At 33.1% G+C, this 18,840-nt stretch overlaps 2 protein-coding genes, 1 non-coding gene and 1 pseudogene across 3 annotated transcripts; 3 read left to right on the forward strand and 1 right to left on the reverse strand.

Moving 5' to 3' along the window:
- Positions 2,814-6,167, forward strand: LOC18613425 (methyltransferase-like protein 2). Its single transcript, XM_018114419.1, has 10 exons — positions 2,814-3,112; positions 3,224-3,715; positions 3,794-4,016; positions 4,103-4,233; positions 4,432-4,465; positions 4,756-4,831; positions 4,966-5,143; positions 5,253-5,351; positions 5,438-5,537; positions 5,776-6,167. Exons 2-10 carry the CDS (start codon positions 3,428-3,430, stop codon positions 5,913-5,915), a joined length of 1,269 nt encoding a protein of 422 aa, XP_017969908.1. The 5' UTR covers positions 2,814-3,112; positions 3,224-3,427; the 3' UTR covers positions 5,916-6,167.
- On the forward strand, positions 10,123-13,683 carry LOC18613426 (putative E3 ubiquitin-protein ligase RF298). The gene is given in 3 exon segments (XM_018115569.1): positions 10,123-12,213; positions 12,939-13,275; positions 13,278-13,683. Coding segments are annotated over 3 exon segments (2,550 nt in total). The 5' UTR covers positions 10,123-10,185; the 3' UTR covers positions 13,463-13,683.
- On the forward strand, positions 14,250-14,331 carry TRNAS-UGA. Its single transcript has one exon. It is a non-coding gene; the product is annotated as a tRNA-Ser (tRNA).
- On the reverse strand, positions 14,848-15,665 carry LOC18613427 (annotated as a pseudogene).

Raw genomic sequence — 18,840 nt, forward strand, 5'->3', positions numbered from 1 at the left:
AAAGTTCTTCAATTACTTTCAACAGTTGCATTTAATTACAACTCTCCAATTCTTATCTACTATCAAATACTTTGAACAACTTTTCAAATCATTAATCTTCAAAGTTATCACAACTACACATTATGAATCAAGTTTGATGTTGTATATGTGTTTCCGTCAAGTTAATGACACTAATTGATTTTTAAAAAGATCCTTCACAATCTCTCCAATTCACCAACGCTTGTTAGATTTTTCGATTTTTAACGATCGTTTACATCAGGAGAACATTTCATCACTTTCTCAGTTAATAAAATCTCACTTCGATAAACTATCATCTCTTATGCATTGTTCACATCATTTCGAGGCCTCACCTTCTAGACTATACAAACCATCATGTAAATTTTCCTTCATCAGGATCATGTCACCTTATGTGACTTTTACCACCCTACTATTGATAGAAAATCCATATCTTTTGGAGACTCAATGATAGATTCTTATACATCTTTAGACGTATGTCACACCGCTCAAAGAGGTCACAATCTCATCATACATTTCAATTCTCAAAAACTCAAAACTCATGATCGTCACTGTTAACTTAATGTAAAATATCAACCATTACTAAAATTGGCATTCATATTTTTTGAGATTGTAAAGACATCACAATCATCACCATCTATAACAAAAACATACTCACCTTTATTGCCATTAATCTCATTGTTTTTGTAAGACAATCCCTCTTAATATGTCTATACCATTTGCATCGAAAGCTTTGAATATTGTTGAATCTAGACTTATCACCTTTAGATCCCTTATCAATAGACTTGCTCTTTCGAACCTCAACCACCAATACCAAGTTAGATGAATTTCTACTTTTCTTTAGAGGCTTCACAAGACATTAACACTACTTGTACTTACTCTTAACGTTATTGTATCATTCTGGTAAATAAAAAAATTCTACCAAGACTTCATAAGAATCAAAAAACAATACAAGAAACAATAGTGACTTCTCATCTTCATCTACCTTCACATAAACTTTTTTCTAACTAATCAATGATCTCATCAAACTTGTTCATATATTTAATAAGGTCTCCATTCTCCTCCATCTTTAAGTGATACAATTTTTACTTAATTTATTAAAAAGACTTATTATCAAATAAATCATTTTTACTTTTATTTACAATTCTAGAACGAATTTCTCATCAATAATATGATTAAACACATTATTACGGAAACAAAGTTGAAGAATACTAACACACATTTTCCCTAACTCATGCCTATTTACCATTTTTTATGCCATCTACTTGTTTTTTTTTTTTTTCTTCCAAAGGGCACATCAAACCTTACCTGGTAACCAAAACAAAACCTATCACTGGATTAACCAACAAATCAGTAATATAAAGTGAAATCTATAAGGCATTTCTCGCATTAATCAATAAAACTAATATCAAAAGACTACATCATAAATGAAACCGAAGCACATTTCAAAAAGTAAGCTCAAGAACACCTCATTTTGCTAAACTAAAATAGAAAACAACCCGAGCTATTTCTACCTGAATTTCGTCTGGTTCCCGATAATTGGACGAAAAGGAAAACTGTCTTCGGAATCTCAGTTTTTTTTTTTTCTTTCCCTGACAAAAGGGAAGACTGAACTTGACTAATTAAAACAAATTATCTTTTGTCTGCAGACTCAACTCTGAAATTCATCTTTATTTGCTTTTCCACCAATTTCTCGGCAGCCAAACACGAATTTAAGTCGATCAACTTAATTTGTTCAAAAAAGCAACCACACCAGCAGCGTCAATAACTTTTAACATTATTACATCAAAGAAAATAAATTTACACAAATGAATAAAACCAAGGTTTGTTTCTTTACCTTCGACGCCCTTTTAGAGGTCGCTGGACTCGGCAATGTTCTCCTGCTCCTCCATTTTCTCTCTCCGCCGAAGCAATTTTCCCTTTCTTTGGAGGCTCGTGCATGAATCCTTCCTACGTGGACATGGCTTCTCAGACAAAGGCAGATTAGTACTGGAATGAAAATCCTCTGCCTCTTAACACTGTCCCATTCTGTGCCTCATTCACAGAATTTTGCCACGTGGCATAACAAATTAAATTTTTTTTAACTTTAATAGTTGAAAGGTATTGGCTTTCCTAAATAATATTTCAAAATTTATTAACATTTACAGTAAACAAAGGAAAGGGGCTTTGCTAAGCCTCTGCCCTTTCGGTCAAAAACTGCTTATGACAAAAACTGCATGTCTTTTGGAAGTCCCTTTAACACCGAAAAAAAGAGGATTAAATACTCATTTTAGGATCAAAATTTTTAAATTTTTATTAATTTAAAGTTAAGTGTTTTAATTGTAATAAATAAAAATAAATTTTTTTTATTTTTTATAATTAAGAATTAAAGTGAGACATGTCTAACGTAGACGTTAATTTGAAAGGATAAAATATAAAAAAGTAATTTTGTCAAAAAAAAATTTTTATCAAGTTAAAATAGTTCAATTTATGACGTAAAATAATTTTTTCATTATGACGTGTAATAATTAAATTTTTAAAATAAAATAAAATATTTATTTTTTAACATAGTATGTTATAATTAAATTTTTAATATAATATGTAATAATTATATTTTTTAATATAATATATAATAATTAAATTTTTAACATGATAAATAAAATTAAATCTTTAATATGTAATAACTAAATTTTTAATATAATATATAATAATTATATTTTTAATATAATTATTTATCGTATGTGATATAGTTTTCCATCCACTTATCAATATAATTTTTAATTGTAAAAGCTCGAAAATATTTGACTCCTAATTATTCATGTTTGATTGAAAAATTGCTAAAACGGTAGACTCCAATTTAACAACCCTTCAATCCCATAACAGTAAACCGTCCTTCCTCCCTGGACAAAAACCCTCTACTAGATAAAGCCTTCAAATACCCAAGTCTGTACATAGTCAATATTCACGACCAGATCACCGCAAGGAAAGCTCAACCTTGCGTTATCCTTGGATAGCCAACATATGCCTTCTATTGGGAGATTGGTCTTGATTTCAAGCTCAAGTGTTTTTTTTTCTATGGCCATAAACGTTGATGAACAAGAAATATGATACAGATTCTGTAATTTGTTCTTTTTAGAATTTCTTCATATTTGCTTAGGAATTGCTAGTCCTGTTAAAGTAATGGATACCAAGTGTTTGAAGGAAGTTCTGCATATGATGTTGGTTGCAGGATCATGGCTTTGGCTTATAAATTTGTGCATACTTCGTCCATGAACAATTTCTGTTCTTGATCTATCATCCATTCATTCAAGAAGTGACACTTTACGCTGTATAGATATTCGCTACCGTCAGTCCAGCCCAATCTCAATTTTCAAGCTCTCCCCGCGAACGCCGAGCGGCATAAAAAGGCGCATAGCTGAGTTGAGTTGCGAAAATGGAGGGTGAGTCGAAACCAAGCGACGAGCTATCTAGATTCTTCGATTCCGGCATTTACCGATTCCCGAACTCAAATGCCGTCTTCATCGACCCAGTTCGCGTGCTCAACCGATCCTACTCCCGGTTTAAGGTATCTCCTTCCGCCTACTACTCCCGTTTCTTCGAATCCAAACACCCCGCTCAAGAATCCACTCACTCCTCTAATCCAAAGAAACGAAAACGAAAACCGAAGAAACAATCTTACTTCCTCAATGAAAAAGAACAAGCCGCCGATCAACGCCACCAGGTAATTCATCGACCAATTATGTCAGCATTCTTTTAGAAGTTTAATTTGTTTTTAATTTCTTTTTCCTGTTCTTTATAGGAGGCGAGGCCTTTATTGTTAAAGGCCCATGAACTTTTACTTGGAGCGGCTGATTTTCTAGCGATTATGAGCAAATTAAGGAGCGATTTTTGTTCTTCGACGGAATTATGCGGTGGCGAAGAACATTCGTTCATTGAGCTTGGAAGGGTGTGGCAAGCTCCTTTGTATGATATAACTCTCGATTTTAAACTTAGTCGACTGACAAACCAGAGTGATAATAGAGGTTTGGTTCACTGATTTAATGATTAAAATAAAGTTTTGTACTATTAATAATTGATTCTTCGTTATTGATTTTCATCTCTGTTTCAGAAAATCTAAATGGTGAGCAGAGAGTGCTTCCGATTTTTAATAACTTAGTCGTTAATGACACGCGCGATGAAATGGAGGCTGAATTTCTGAACCGCCATTATATATTACCCAGAGAGAGTTGCTTCTATATGGTATGTTGATTTTTTTTTCTTTTTTTTTCTAAAAGAATAAGAAAAATGATCAGAAACATAGAGTTGGTGGGAATGTTTTAATTGTTATAATGTTATGATTCAGTTGAACTTTAAATTTTATAAATGCAAATGTGTTTCAGATTCATTTTTGTTGTGTCTTACTTGTTCTTGTATGTTGTGTCTTCTATCATGTTGAAGTCCGATTTGGGGCAGATTCACAACCTTATTCCTGGTAATTATTGCACATCAAACCCCATTACAGTTGTCGAGTATTTTTCCTTAACCATAGTATGTACTGTTCTAAGCTCTTGTTGAGGAACCATCTTCAACCATTTAGTCATGTGTGGGAAATCATGTCACTTGCAATTCCTGCTTGTGATATTAATAAATGCATGCGAGGTTGTTTATTTGCTATCATGCTTAGTTATTTGCTTGCATTTTCTAAATTTTTCATTAGCTGCTCCAAGAATCAATGACTCATGGAATTATGATGAATACTGACTTTCTTTTTCCCCAATGCAGCTGAGCCCGATAGTGGTTTCAATCTTATAGTCATTGATCCTCCATGGGAAAACGGAAGTGCTCGTCAGAAATCAGTGTGTGTAATCACATTCTTTAGTGTATCAAATGCATTCATTATAGCTTTTGACAGTGTAGAGCTTGCTCACCATCCTCTTGGGGCTTTCTTTTTTTTCATGCATTTTCATACATTTGGTTTCTGGATTGCTTCAGCTACCCAACTTTACCACACCGGTATTTCTTATCCCTTCCTATTAAGCAACTTACGCACAGAGAGGGCGCACTTGTGGCCTTATGGGTGACAAATAGAGAGAAATTGCATAATGTCGTTGAGAAAGAGCTATTCCCGGCATGGGGAGTTAGATATTTGTCTACTGTTTACTGGTTCAAGGTTAAACTCTTCACCTTTTCTGTCTGTGTGTGTTTGTCTGCATGAAGTTAAAACAGCACTGATTTGCAAGTTATCATTTCACTTATCAGGCTTTACTTGAGATTTTTAGGTGAAAGTAGATGGCTCATTGATCAGTGATCTTGACCTGTTTCATCATCGGCCATATGAATGCCTTCTCCTGGGATACTGTCATGGAAAAATGATGAATGTATGCTGTGGCAATGAACATGTTTTTAGTTGCTAGTTGCTCTTGCCTGGATTCTTTTTGTTGCTTACACTGTTGAAATTTTGCAGGAAACAGATTCAGAATACCTTTCAGAATTTAGGTCAGTAAAAGATAAACAGATCGTCATAAGCATTCCAGGAGGTTACTCAAGGAAGCCCCCAATTGGAGGTAAGTAAGTATTTATAAATCTTTTGCCATGCTGTGGAGGATCTTCTTGACTGAAAGATGAATTGTTTTCCCAATATTTCCTTTCTTTTGTTTATAAAATCATTGTATATGGTAATTCATCTTTTTTAGATTGTGGAGTAACCTTTGTTATTCTAATAAACCAACTTTTACTTGGCTACTCGGTGCTTGAATTTTGTCTCATTTCTAACTCGTTCCTTCTTTCCTTTTATGTTTATAGAATTACTGTTGGGGCATGTTCCAGGAGTTAAACCTGCTCGATGTATTGAACTATTTGCTAGAGAAATGGTAGGTGGTTGGGCATCCTGGGGCAATGAACCCCTTCACTTTCAGGATTCAAGATATTTTCGAAGAGAGTGAATGCATAACTTATCCAATGTAATGCCATCTTGTGGGTATTTACCAGTGGAAATCTGGAATTAAGTGTTCTTCTTACTAAGGAACTGCCTTAAACAAACTGCGAATCTGTTACTCTAGCTGAAATGCTAAGATGAAAAGGTTCGGCAGCTGATGCAGGTGCTTGTTATATCATATAAGACAAGGCTCCCTAATTCCCATGGATGATGTCAATGCCTATGCCCAAGGGAATTGGATTAGGCGTTGCTAGCTCTATATTTTTTGTCTATGACTAACCTCGTGCGATTTATTTATTTCCCATTCAAAAACAATGACATTCCGATTGGCGCAAAAAAAAAAAATCTATCAAGACTTATCGCCTTACATTTGCCAGTGTTTTCATGTGTTTAATCGTTGTTGGATATCAAGAATTCACCTTACAAGCAAACTCCGAGTCTAGCAAATTTGGTTTCAATTGATGATCCACGCAATTTCTCTCTATTTGTCACCCATGAGGCCACAAGTGCGCCCACTCTGTGCGTAAGTTGCTTAACACGAAGGGATAAGAAATACCGGTGTGGTAAAGTTGGGTAGCTGAAGCAATCAGGAAACCAAACGTGTGAGAATGCATGAACAAGAGGAACGCCCCAAGAGGATGGTGAGAAAGGTCTACACTGTCAAAAGCTATCATGAATGCATTTGATACACTAAAGAATGCGATTACACACACTGATTTCTGACAAGCTCTTCCGTTTTCCCATGGAGAATCAATGACTATAAGATTGAAACCACTATCGGGCTGAGCTGCATTGGGAAAAAAGAAAGTCAATATTCATCATAATTTCATGAGTCATTGATTCTTGGAGTAGTTAATTAAAAATTTAAAAATTACTAACAAATAACCAAACATAAAAATATGCATTCAAACATTTGATTCATTAATTGATGTATAATTTTTTAAAAAATTAATTTTTTTTAAATTAAAAAATATATACACAAAACATGATAACACGAAAACAACGTGGCATGCATGCACGTATTAAGATCACAAGCAGGAATTGCAAGGGACATGATTTTCCATGCAGTGGCGTCACTTCATATTTGTTTACAATTACACACACCCCACTCGACTTCAAGGTATTTAGGTAAATGGGATTCAACTTTTTTTAACTTTGTACAAGAAGACAAGTATGTTTATTGAGAAATTTTGTTGGTTCTTTTTTTCCTTTTAATAGTTTACTCTTTGTTATTATATTTATTTTTATCTTAATATGACAATTTATATAACCGATAGATTCATATTATTGACTTACTAAAAAATTATATCAAACAATTAAAAAAATTTTCATTTCAAAATAAGATTATATTTTATTACGCAGTCTGTATAAATAAATAGATATTGGAGGAAATTGTGCAGTCCATATAGTTATTGCATTAATTATATATGTTATCTTATTTTGCTAATATGGAATTGTTAAAAAAATATCTTACGTGTCAATTACGTTATGTCATCGGGGACTTTATTTTCTTATACATAAGACCACTCACAGCCTCACACCCTTTTAACAAATGCGGCTCGCTTACTTGTTTGTGATTAGATTTTAAGATTAATTCATAATAAATTCGTAGCATATCTAGCATCATCCCGAGCGTCCAATATCTTCGAAAATGGTTAGTGCACTACAATCTTTTGTTTTTTTTTTTTTTAACAAAAATATTTGATTCTTATTACATAAAACTTCCGAGCTATCTCCTATTCTTAATTGATGTTAAATAATTTTGATATTGAATATCACGTGTAATTTAGTTTCTTCTACCACTATTTCAGAAGTTAAAATAATATTATTAAATAAGTGTTAAATCTTATTTTTCATGACTCTTGTAATGAATTTTACGTTGGATAATATTATTTTTGATATGCACAGGGTTGATAGTATAAAATTTAATTTACAATTGCGAAAAAATATTTTTTTAATATATTGTATTCTTTTTTTTAAAGAAAATAATAGATAGATAGATTTTTGCATATACTTAATTATTACTACTATTAATTTTTAAACAAATACATAAATTTAAAATCCATTATCTAAGTATCTCAAGTCGAAATTTAAACCTAACCTCGTACGGTCTTAAATTTTGAAAATAAAATTTAAATAAGTCTATAAATAATGGGTACACGTTTTTAACTCAAAAGACATGTATGATATGGTTTATATACCCAAGACGCACCCCATTTTTAACTTATATAGTTTATCTATTATCTATGACATTTTACCCATCTAATTGTATAATAACCTCATTGTACTGTAAGTCTATAAATTACAAGTTTACATTTTTAATCTAAAAAACATATATGATAAGTGATGAAAAAATTCATATTTATATACTTAAAACTCATCTTATCTCTTACTGATGTAAAATTCGTGATATAAACAGGTTCAATAAGACCAAAGTCTGTTAAACGGATTTGACCTTAGATGTGTCAATAATGGGAGGTTGAATAGGGTTCATTTGCAATCATATTGTTCTTTTTTAGGCCAAAAGAATAATAGCATATACCTCAATACCAAACAAAAACAAAAAAACAGGATACCAGATAGAAACCAAAAAGAAAAGATTTCTACCAACAATCCCAGAAAGGGAAAAAAAACAAAACAATCTAAGAAAATTAAAAGTTACAGCTTGAAAACCACCAAAATTGATAATAAGAAATCCAAAATTTACCTGTATTTAGCTGCAAATTTAGTATACCCCAATTAAGGTAAAACCACTACAACTTACCAAAAATTGGAAAAACCTTTGGATTCACACAGATAGAGTTGCCAAATATTTCTACAATTGATCATCATATTTACATAAAATGATTTATCAAGACTTCATCCTTTTGAATTAAAATTTCTTTCAGTGATATTAGAAAATTGAATAAAGAAATCTTTTCATTCACCACATAAGTAAAACTACCTAAACAGTCCCTTAGTCATTGACATGGCAAGTCACCATTGGCTGTCTTGAAACCTAGTTTGTCTAATAGGCGTAATTGACTAAGTAAAACATTAAATTCATCATCATCCACTCTTTCTCTCCCACACACACAGAATTACCAAAGCAAGTTGGAAAAGAATTGAGTAATTTTATTTATTTTTTTTTTAAGAAACTGATAATGATGGGTGATACCCTTTGCATTTATTACCATATTCAAATCTTCAACACTTCATAAAAATGGTAAAGGTATAACAAAAGAATTAAAAAAACTTCCAAAATTTTAATAATTCCTAAATCATGTCTTTCCTTGAAAACCTATAAATGGAACCTGAAATTTAAACGAGGTGTAATTATGGTGTGATCCATTGAATGCATCCAAGGTGGTATGTTGAAAGTTAGACACAACCATTTATGGAGAAAGGAGCCAAGGATTGGGCCACATTTGGGTCGAGTACTTGGTAAAACACACGACACTGAAAGCAACTACTGCAGTGCGACCACAGCAAGAGAATGGAAACAACTTCACCCCTATTAACTTTCCTTCCAACATAACGCACCCAAAAAAAAAAAGATTCATCTTCTTATCATGCGTTTGAAACATTAAGCTACTCATCTTGTTTTTATCTAATCCAATTTTAGGTGTGAGAAACCTGTCATTATGCTTCTCATTATGGGAGTTGTTTTTGAACCTTTCTAGTGGGAAAAAAATCTATTTTAATGTATGTTATAGGTGTTTTTTTAAGAAAATTTGTTTTTAGATCAAGATGAGATTTCTACAAGTCTGTGTGTTGTTTGGTGATATGGGTACATGTGAAAATGGCTATATATAATAGGGGGAGGTTTTTGTGGAACAATCTGAGTTTACTTGTTTGGCTAAATTGGTGTGTTCGGTAGGTGTTTGATGGTTGGTTTTGATAGTTATATAGTTATATAGCTTTGTTTTTTATTCATTTTTTTCTTTTGTTTACAGGTTAAAAGGTTTTCTTCCTCATTTGCCATTTCTTAGTGATACAGGTATGTTTTTTATTCTTTTTTCCTTATTGTAACATAGACTATAGTATTATATGATTTAATACTGTAGTTAATGGTTGTTCACTAAAGTATTATTGTATTTACTTTGCAATATTGTTTAATTGTTTTATCAATCTGTTAATCATTTCCCTTTGGAAGAATGTGTTTTTAATTCTGTTTTGTCAAATTGAGTTTTGTTATGTTTTCCCATTTTCGTTCATTTTTTACTTGTTTTCTTAGTTATATAGGGCCTATTGAAAGAGAATCGACTTGAGGGGAGTTTCTTATTATTGTTTGTAAGATGGATGAAAAGATTGATAGTGGTGGTGGTGGTGCTAGCAAACCAAGGTCTTCTTTTGTCTTACCTCAAGACAAAGGAAGCAAGAACAAGAGAAAATTAGATGATCTTTTTCTAGAGAATCCAATACATGTTCCCTTGTCTAATACTGAATTTTCTCTTTATGAATTACCTCTAGAGATATCCAGAGGACCTAAACTTGGACCATTGGAGGCAAAATCCTCCAAGGTGCCCTTCAGAGAAGATTTTGAACGATCTGATTGGGATGATCCAATTGCATGTCAACTTGAGGAACTGTTGTTATCTAATTTGCAGACAAATTTCTAAACTGCAATTAAAAGGATTATAGAGTGTGGATATAAGGAAGATATTGTTGAAAAGGTTGTTTCAAGGCATGGCCTTTACCAAGGGGGTAATGATCTTGTGTCAAATGTTGTGAATGATGCTCTAGCTTCCTTGAAGAAAAGAGAAGTAGGTGATATTTCAGGTAATGTGTTTGAAGATTTGCAGCAACTAGTAGGGTATACAATGTTGGAGATGATTGGTGTGCTTAGAGAGGTTAAACTATCTCTATCTATTGCAGAAGCAATGTGGTGGTTGTTAATGTGTGACTTGAACATTTCAATGGCATGTGAAGTGGAAGGAGATATATTTCACTATTTTGGTTGTAAAGAAGTCTCAAGAGAACACTCTTTTGATTCTACCCCCTAGTCGATATTAGAAACTCAACACCTTGAAACCATTCTTCCAAGCCCCAATGAGCCCAATGTTTCAAAACCTTCATTCCCCTGTTCCCAAAATTATTTACCCGAAACACTCAAATTTAGGAGTTTTCCCAATTCACCTAACCCCAAAAATCCTCTCGCTTATGAAGGATTGACACTAGAGAAAAGGAGTTGGGTTTCTATGGGTGCTTTTGGGGACTATGGCCCGTTTACATCTGTCTCTGAAGAAAAACCAGGGACTGGTCGAAAGGGGCATTCCAAAAAGGAACTAGCTGCACTCCGACAAAAGTCATTCAATATGGAAAAATACAAGGCTTATGGGAAAGGTGCTTTTAGAGCTGGGAAACTTGCTACCATTGGTGGTTTTGTTGTCAAAAAGAGAAAGAAATCTCCATCTAAATCACCAACTGTGAATTTGAAAAATGCTTCATCAAAAATAAATGCAAAAGCAGGAGATTTAGCTGATGAAAGCCATCATGTTTTAACTAATTCTTCACTCGGTTTAATTGTGACAGATAAGTCTCCAACATTGCCTACTAAGAAAACTAAATCTGCAGTACCTACAGCAAATACTGAGCTTGCACCATCATCATCTTTGGAAAGAAAACTTTTTCCAAAATCTAAAAGCATAACCTCTGTATCTTCTAAGACACTTGATCATGATGCAGAAAAGAAACTTACTTCAAAAGCTAAAGGCAGCACTTCAGTGTCTTCTAAGACACCTGATTACTATGCTAGAATTCCATATGATCAGTCTTTGGGAAAATACATCCCACAAGATGAGAAAGACGAACTGATTTTAAAGCTAGTACCAAGGGTACAGGACCTGCAGAATGAGTTACATAGTTGGACTCAGTGGACCAATTAGAAAGTCATGCAAGCTATTCGTAGGCTTAGCAAAGACCAACCTGAACTTAAAGCGCTGAGGCAAGAGAAGGAAGAAGTAGAACAGATCCAAAAAAAGAAGCAAACCATGGAAGAGAACACCATGAAGAGGCTGGCTGAAATGGAGGGAGCCTTAAATGATGCAACTACTCAGGTTGAGGATACTAACTCTACCGTCCAAAAGCTTGAGGTGGAGCATTCTATGCTGAAGAAGGAGATGAAGGTTGTTAAACTTCAGGCGGTAGAGTCAGCTGCCAGTTGTCAAGAAGCATTTGAGAGAGAACAGAAGGCACTTAAGGATGTTCGATCATGGGATGGGCAAAAGAGCTTGCTTCAAGAGGAGCTTGCATTGGAGAAGCAAATGGCTGCAGAGTTGAAAAAGAAAGTAGGTAAGGCTAAAAATATCTACAACCAAACTGAGGTATGCTTCTCCTTGAACAAAATACTCACCAGCTAGTACTTTTGCTAAATAGGCCTTAATTCAACATATATTTTGCCTTGTTAAGCCAATATGTGGCTTTTAATCTTAAGTAAACAGATTAGGAAGGTTCTAGGATTGTAAGGCTAAGGAGAAGACAGTTAGATTATAGAAGAAAAAGCCTCTAAGAGAACACAAAAACGTTTTGAAGTGAAAGAGACCATAAAAATTACAGAAATTTGTTGGACTAACTTCCAATCTTTACTCTTCTTTGGCAAGCACCATGAAATTAGCCAAAGGGATTGCACACCTTTGCAAATCCTCTCCCACCTTGTCTATCCTTAAAAGTATAAGCCAGTAAGACAAATATTGACATTATTATGCTAATCAACAGTCTATTCTCTAATGTTATACTAAATTAACATATTTGTTTAAAATATGTTGTTACATCCATGATTTGAGAATTAGAGGAAAAAAAAAGTAGGAATAAAAACTCGTGGAATTCGTAATTACACAATCAGATACCATCAACAGCTAAATGTCTTATTTTTGAGCTTATAAAAAAAATCTTATTTTTTGACAACTTCTCTTCCAAAATTTTCCATCACCATTTTTGGCAAAAGGCATGAAGGTGCACGAAGTGGTGCACTTAGCTGTTTATGCCTTCAAATAGATTAATTCTATTTAATTCTTTGTCTTTTCTCATGAGAAACAATGAAAAGTTGCAGATGAGATGGAAACATGAGAGGTTGGCAAAGGAGAATTTCGTTGCACAGGCTGCTTCTTTAAAGAAGGAACGAAAAGGTTTTGAAGTTGCAGCAAAAGTAGAAGGGGATAAGATTAAGCAGAAAGTAGAAAAAGATATGCACAAATATGAAGAGGAGATCAAAGAGCTCAAGGATAAGTTATCTGAGTTGAAGATGAAGCTGGATTCTTCAAAAATAGCTGCACTTCGAAGAGGCAGTGATGGTGGTAATGGCCAATGCTTTTCTATCAATGAGGGGAATCAGGTTCCAAGTTTCTCTGAAAGGGTGGTTAACATCAAGGATTATTCTGGGAACAGAGGTTTAAACAGGAGCGTGAGTGCATCATGTGCCTATCAGAAGAGAAGACATTGATATTCCTTCCATGTGCTCATCAGGTTCTATGTGTCAAATGCAATGAGCTCCATGAGAAACAAGGGATGAAGGATTGCCCTGCTTGTAGGACCCTGATAGATTGCCGTATTTGTGCTCGTTTTGCTAAGCCATAGCCTCTCTGAAATAATTATGACCAGTAGAAAGGGCAGTGAATTAATGGTAAATAGGTGAAAAAGGAGCTCTGTAGAAGTCCGTTGGAACTCATTATGCCTTTTGTTTTTTTTGGGTCTTTTGAATTGTTTATACTAGTAGTTCAAATATGAAATACATGAAAGAGAGAGAGAGAGAGAGGAGACAAGAAGTGAAAGAGGGTGGGAGGGGAAAGTTTATAGCTCACAGCCATCTTTGTATAGTTTGTTCTTTTCTTTATAATAATAAAATATGAAGTTTAGCTATATATGTCACCTTTCTTCAAGCGTTTGTTAACTTTTAACCTCACTGATGATCATCCGCTTGACTAGAAACATTTTTCAGGTGAAATAAAAGGTCTTAATTAACATTCAAACTTCCAAAAAATCTCGGGTTCTTTGACAAGCAACCAAACAAACTTCCAAGTTCTGATACCTGATGCTTCATGCAATAGTATTTTCTAATAGCTTCATGTTTTGAACTCATATTTAAGATGAAATGTCTTGCCAAGACGAGTGGAAAAAATGAGTCATCTTAAAGTGACGCTGGTTGAACCAACATCTATCCCTTTCCATATAGATAGGAAAGGGGTATGGCAAGGTGAATATTAGTGATTGATACGTCCAAGTGGTTAAGGAGACAGACTTGAAATCTGTTGGGTATTACCTGCACAGGTTCGAACCTTGCTGTTGACGAATATATGTTTTCATCTTTATCATGTGTTTTTTATTTTATATTTTTTGTAGGTTCTGAAATTGTGTGAGTGGAACGGTCGATATGTCCGAGTGGTTAAGGAGACAGACTTGAAATCTGTTGGGCACCGCCCGCGCAGGTTCGAACCCTGCTGTCGACGAGCTTATTTTTCCATCTTTTTCCTGTGTTTTTATTTTGAATTCTTTGATTGTAAATATTTACTATATGTTACGACATGATCCGAAGTTTGTGGAAATGGAAATGTTGAAGAAGTAGCTCCAGTTTTTTGGTTCTGTGGATTGGTTTCACTCAGCATCGCATAGCGTATAACCCATCAACTTCCCTTTGAAATTGCCAACTTGAGGCTGAGCTATCCTGTTTCTGCTACTGCTCTTGTTGCCTTGTCTTTCCCATTTACACTATTTTTTTTCTGCCAGCTGCTTCTATTGGGATTCGCTTTCCTTTTAGTTTATGGTGACTGTCTAACTTCCTTTGACTTCCAATGCCATAAACCTTTTCTGTTCTGTTCTGTTCTGTTCTGGTCATATCTCCCCACTCTCCACAATGTGCTAGGACAAGGTTGCCTTATTTTTCTGCAAATTAAGTATGCTAGCTACAATACTTTTTTTTTTTTTTAAGAAAGCCAAAAAGATTCACAAATGTAAAGGCCACAGAAAGAGTATTTCAACAAAGTATTCATTTGTCCTATTTGAAAAATAAACTTAAAACAAAGTTAAAATTTCAAATAGTACCCCTATCCAATGCATTTAAGAACTCTAAAATAAATTAGCAGAGCACGAAAGCTTGTCCCATCAAACTTCTTCAGGTTTCTGTAATTGGATATTCAAAAACTACATCCTTCCCGGTAAGCTTCCTGTATACTCCAGCAAATGTCTCCAGCTTGTACTCAGTATTGTTTCTCTCCTTTGGGTCCAAGAAAACCTTCATTATTTTGGATCCATCAATTCGGTATCTGGTGCGCTTCCCAACAATCTCATCAGGGTGCACCATATCTTCAAGCATGGCTTCATGAACGGCAGTTAGTGTGCGGGTGCGAGGTCGCTAAACAGCAAAGCCTTTCTTTGGTGGCCTCAATATCCTCCGGGTGGCAAGCAGGACAACATCCTTTCCACTGAACTTTTTCTCCAGTTCTCTAACAAGACGTAAATGAACCTTACGGAATGCCTTCCTCAATCTATAGGGTACATAAATGACAACTGCCTTGCGGTTTCCAGAAACATCCATTTGAACTGCTGAGTTTATATACAGATCTTGCAACTCAGCCTTAAAATATTCGTTAGTATTCTCCAAATCAAACAATGCCTGAGCAACTGTCTCTTCAAATTCAGTGGGTTCAGCATCTTTGTCCTTGTGGATCTTCTTCCTTGATGTATCCATCTTGGCAGTTCGAGCAGTGAAGCGAAGGTCGATAAGAATCTGTAAAGCTCTGCTTTTGGCTTCTGCTTCAGCTGCTTGCTAGCTGCATACTTTAAATTACTTCAACTACAGCTTTGGCGTTATTCTTTGTAAAACAAGAGAGCAATAAGGCATTTGTTTTTATCTCCATGCTTTGATCAGAGAATTTCGTACAAACATACATATATATATATATNATACATATATATTATATATATATATATATATATATATATATATAATATATACATATATATATATATATTCTTCTGCAAGTTGCACAAGAAGAGAAAATTGGAGTTAGGTAAAGCACAACACAAGCCCCCAAAAGAACTCCATCTAGTAACTAACTGAATAGATTATATCCTATCATCTTAACTCATAAATAGTGAAGAAATTATGTATTTTCTGATTGCAAGGAAGGATAGGGGGTAAGAATTAAGAGACTCTGAAAACCAGGTGTAGGCTTCTAGACACTTGGGTACCAACCATATTGATGATTGCCAACCTACCATTCCTTAAACTGACATGTCAGAAAGGCAGTGCAGAGGTCTTACCTAAGACTCTAAACTAACCTTCTATAGCAAAGATACCATTAAGCTGGGTTTTTCTGCTTCTAGTATTTGAGGTGCTTGTGAAAGCTCTGAACCCCTTCAACTATTGATGTGGGGTTGTCGGGGATCGGTATAAATATAATAAACCAATGAGAAATTGTGAAATTTATGTATAATTTGGTCCCAGTTACACTACTGGAGTGAAATGATTCTGGCAAGTTATGGTTAATTGACAACAGTCTGTAAGGTTCTGCTCTTTGTTTTCTGTCAATTTCTTGATCCTTATAGCCCCCACTTACTGACATCAGAAGCCAGAAGCAGAACATGTGATCATTCCAGCATGCAAACATGAAAGTTCTGGTCAGACTTCTGATAAGATTAGTTAATGATTATGCTCATGAATGTTGCAGCCTAATCATATGGAGTACTTCAACTAGCACTTGCTCCACACGATATGGTGACCAACAGAACTAATATTTTATATATTTTCTATAGGGAGGAACATTTATCTATGGCATATCAGTATCCCTTGACAGCGGTAATAAAATCTCACATTTTTTTTCTATGAATATCAAATTTTATTTGAATATTTTATAGTACTTTATATGATAAATAGATGTTGTGGGTAAATTGGAAGGAATAATTTTGACAGAAAATTTAGATAATTTTTAGTACGAGGGATGTGTACTGGTATTCATATGATGTATTTAATTAAATTATATTACCTTATTTATTTTAAAATAAATTAACGTAAAATAAAATTATAATATAATCACATTACAACCAATGGATGTAATGTGATTATACCGAAACACTAATGCAATCTCATATTACAACATGTTTTGTAATATTATCGAACTTGATTTGACATTTTTGTCTTTCTTTATTTTTAAAAATGATCAAAAATCTTTCTAATATAATTTATTCTTCTTGATTTGATATTTTCAAATATTGTCAAATAGATAGAGGAAGATTTATACTGTAGATAAATATAATTATTTTTTGATAAATTTTATTTTTGCTATTTTCTTATTTGCTTCATTTGCTATTTTTATTTAAAAATAAAAATATTTCATTTTTACTTTCAAATTTTTAAAAAAAAATCTCTTTTCGTTTTTTAATTTTATTGATTTTTTAGAAAATATTTTTTTCATTTTTCATTTTTAAGAAATTTTGAAAATAATAATAATATATTTTAAAATTTTCAAAAAATTTAACAAATAAAAAATTATTTTCTAATTAATATTAAAATGGATTTACCTTGTCTGATATTTCATTATTTGTTGAGAAAATGCTAGATTTGTTTTGTTGTTGGTGTAAACCAGCTTTGACGTTTCATTTTTTATTAAGCTCTTAGGGAGTTCACCTTTATATTTTATGATTTTCTTACTATGGTGTTTTATGATGGGCAAGTTTTACACTTAGGATTATTTCTCAATTGTCCAACAGATTGCTTGTCCATTTGATGAACATTATTTACTTTCTAATTGATAATTGAAGTTCAACCAATATCGATATATTATAGAATAATTTATTCTTATGAAGTTTGGTAATCAAATTTTTATACATTTTTTTATTTATATCATAAATATATATATATATTAAATCTGTATTATAATAAATAAAAATAAATATAAAAGATTATAATAAAAAATGAAAATAAAATATATAGAATTAAAAATTTATTTAAGAGATTTATACCATATAAAAATTTACAATTAAAAAATACAAGTATATTAAATTTATATTTTAATATATAAGGATAATTTTAAGAATTAATATTACATTTCTAAAAAAGTACTTATAAATTAAATTTTACAACGTTATCTAAAAAAGTACTTATAAATCAATTTTTACAACGTTATCTAAAAAAGTACTTATAAATCAATTTTTACAACGTTATCTTTTCAATATTTTAATCAATATTTTCTTAATATATTAAATACTATAATATTATTTTTCTTAACAATCACATTTCCTACTATGTGATTTAATTCTTAAGAAGAGACAAAGGAAAAAAGAATTGCTGTCTGGTAAGGCACTTTTAACATAACAAGTATATCATAAGGATGAGAACAAATAAATCTATATTAATTGCTAAAATTTTTTCCTGGGAAAGCTATATGATTATCCTGTTTAACAAAGAATAAGACCTTTTCATATATATTTATATATAATAACCTTTTAATGTGATGGGTCGTTTTTTCCCTGTAGATGAACAAATATAAAATTACGTGGTCACAGTATAAGCTGGTGAGTGATAACTTCTTAATTGTATACCTAGAAGATATTTATATGCTTTCATTTTAAAATCCGAATTATTAGTGCTAAATTAAGATGCAATATGGAACATGCTAAGGTACTTGAGTTGACTTTCCTAGGAAACACGGATCCTCGTTTTCTGTCTGGTATAAATAAATTTACTAATTCATTAAAGTAATGTTTTAAAACTCTGACGGCAACCAGCACAGTGAGACCACAAAATTTTAGCAGCAAGAGTCAGTGAGATTATGTGAAGGGAATCTCCCAACAGGCAGAAGCAGAAGCTTGTGGTGGCAGCAGGCAGGGGGAGGGGCTGTCAATGTTTCTGAGATTTGAATTGCTTCCTAAGAAGCAAGTCACAAACGCATGTATTTCGCTTCTTTCTTGATACAGCAAATCCCAGCTAGACCCACGTATGGACTCTCCTTTAAGTAAAT

This window comes from Theobroma cacao, chromosome 1 (genome assembly GCF_000208745.1).
Source record: "Theobroma cacao cultivar B97-61/B2 chromosome 1, Criollo_cocoa_genome_V2, whole genome shotgun sequence".
In the NCBI taxonomy this organism is placed as follows: Eukaryota; Viridiplantae; Streptophyta; class Magnoliopsida; order Malvales; family Malvaceae; genus Theobroma; species Theobroma cacao.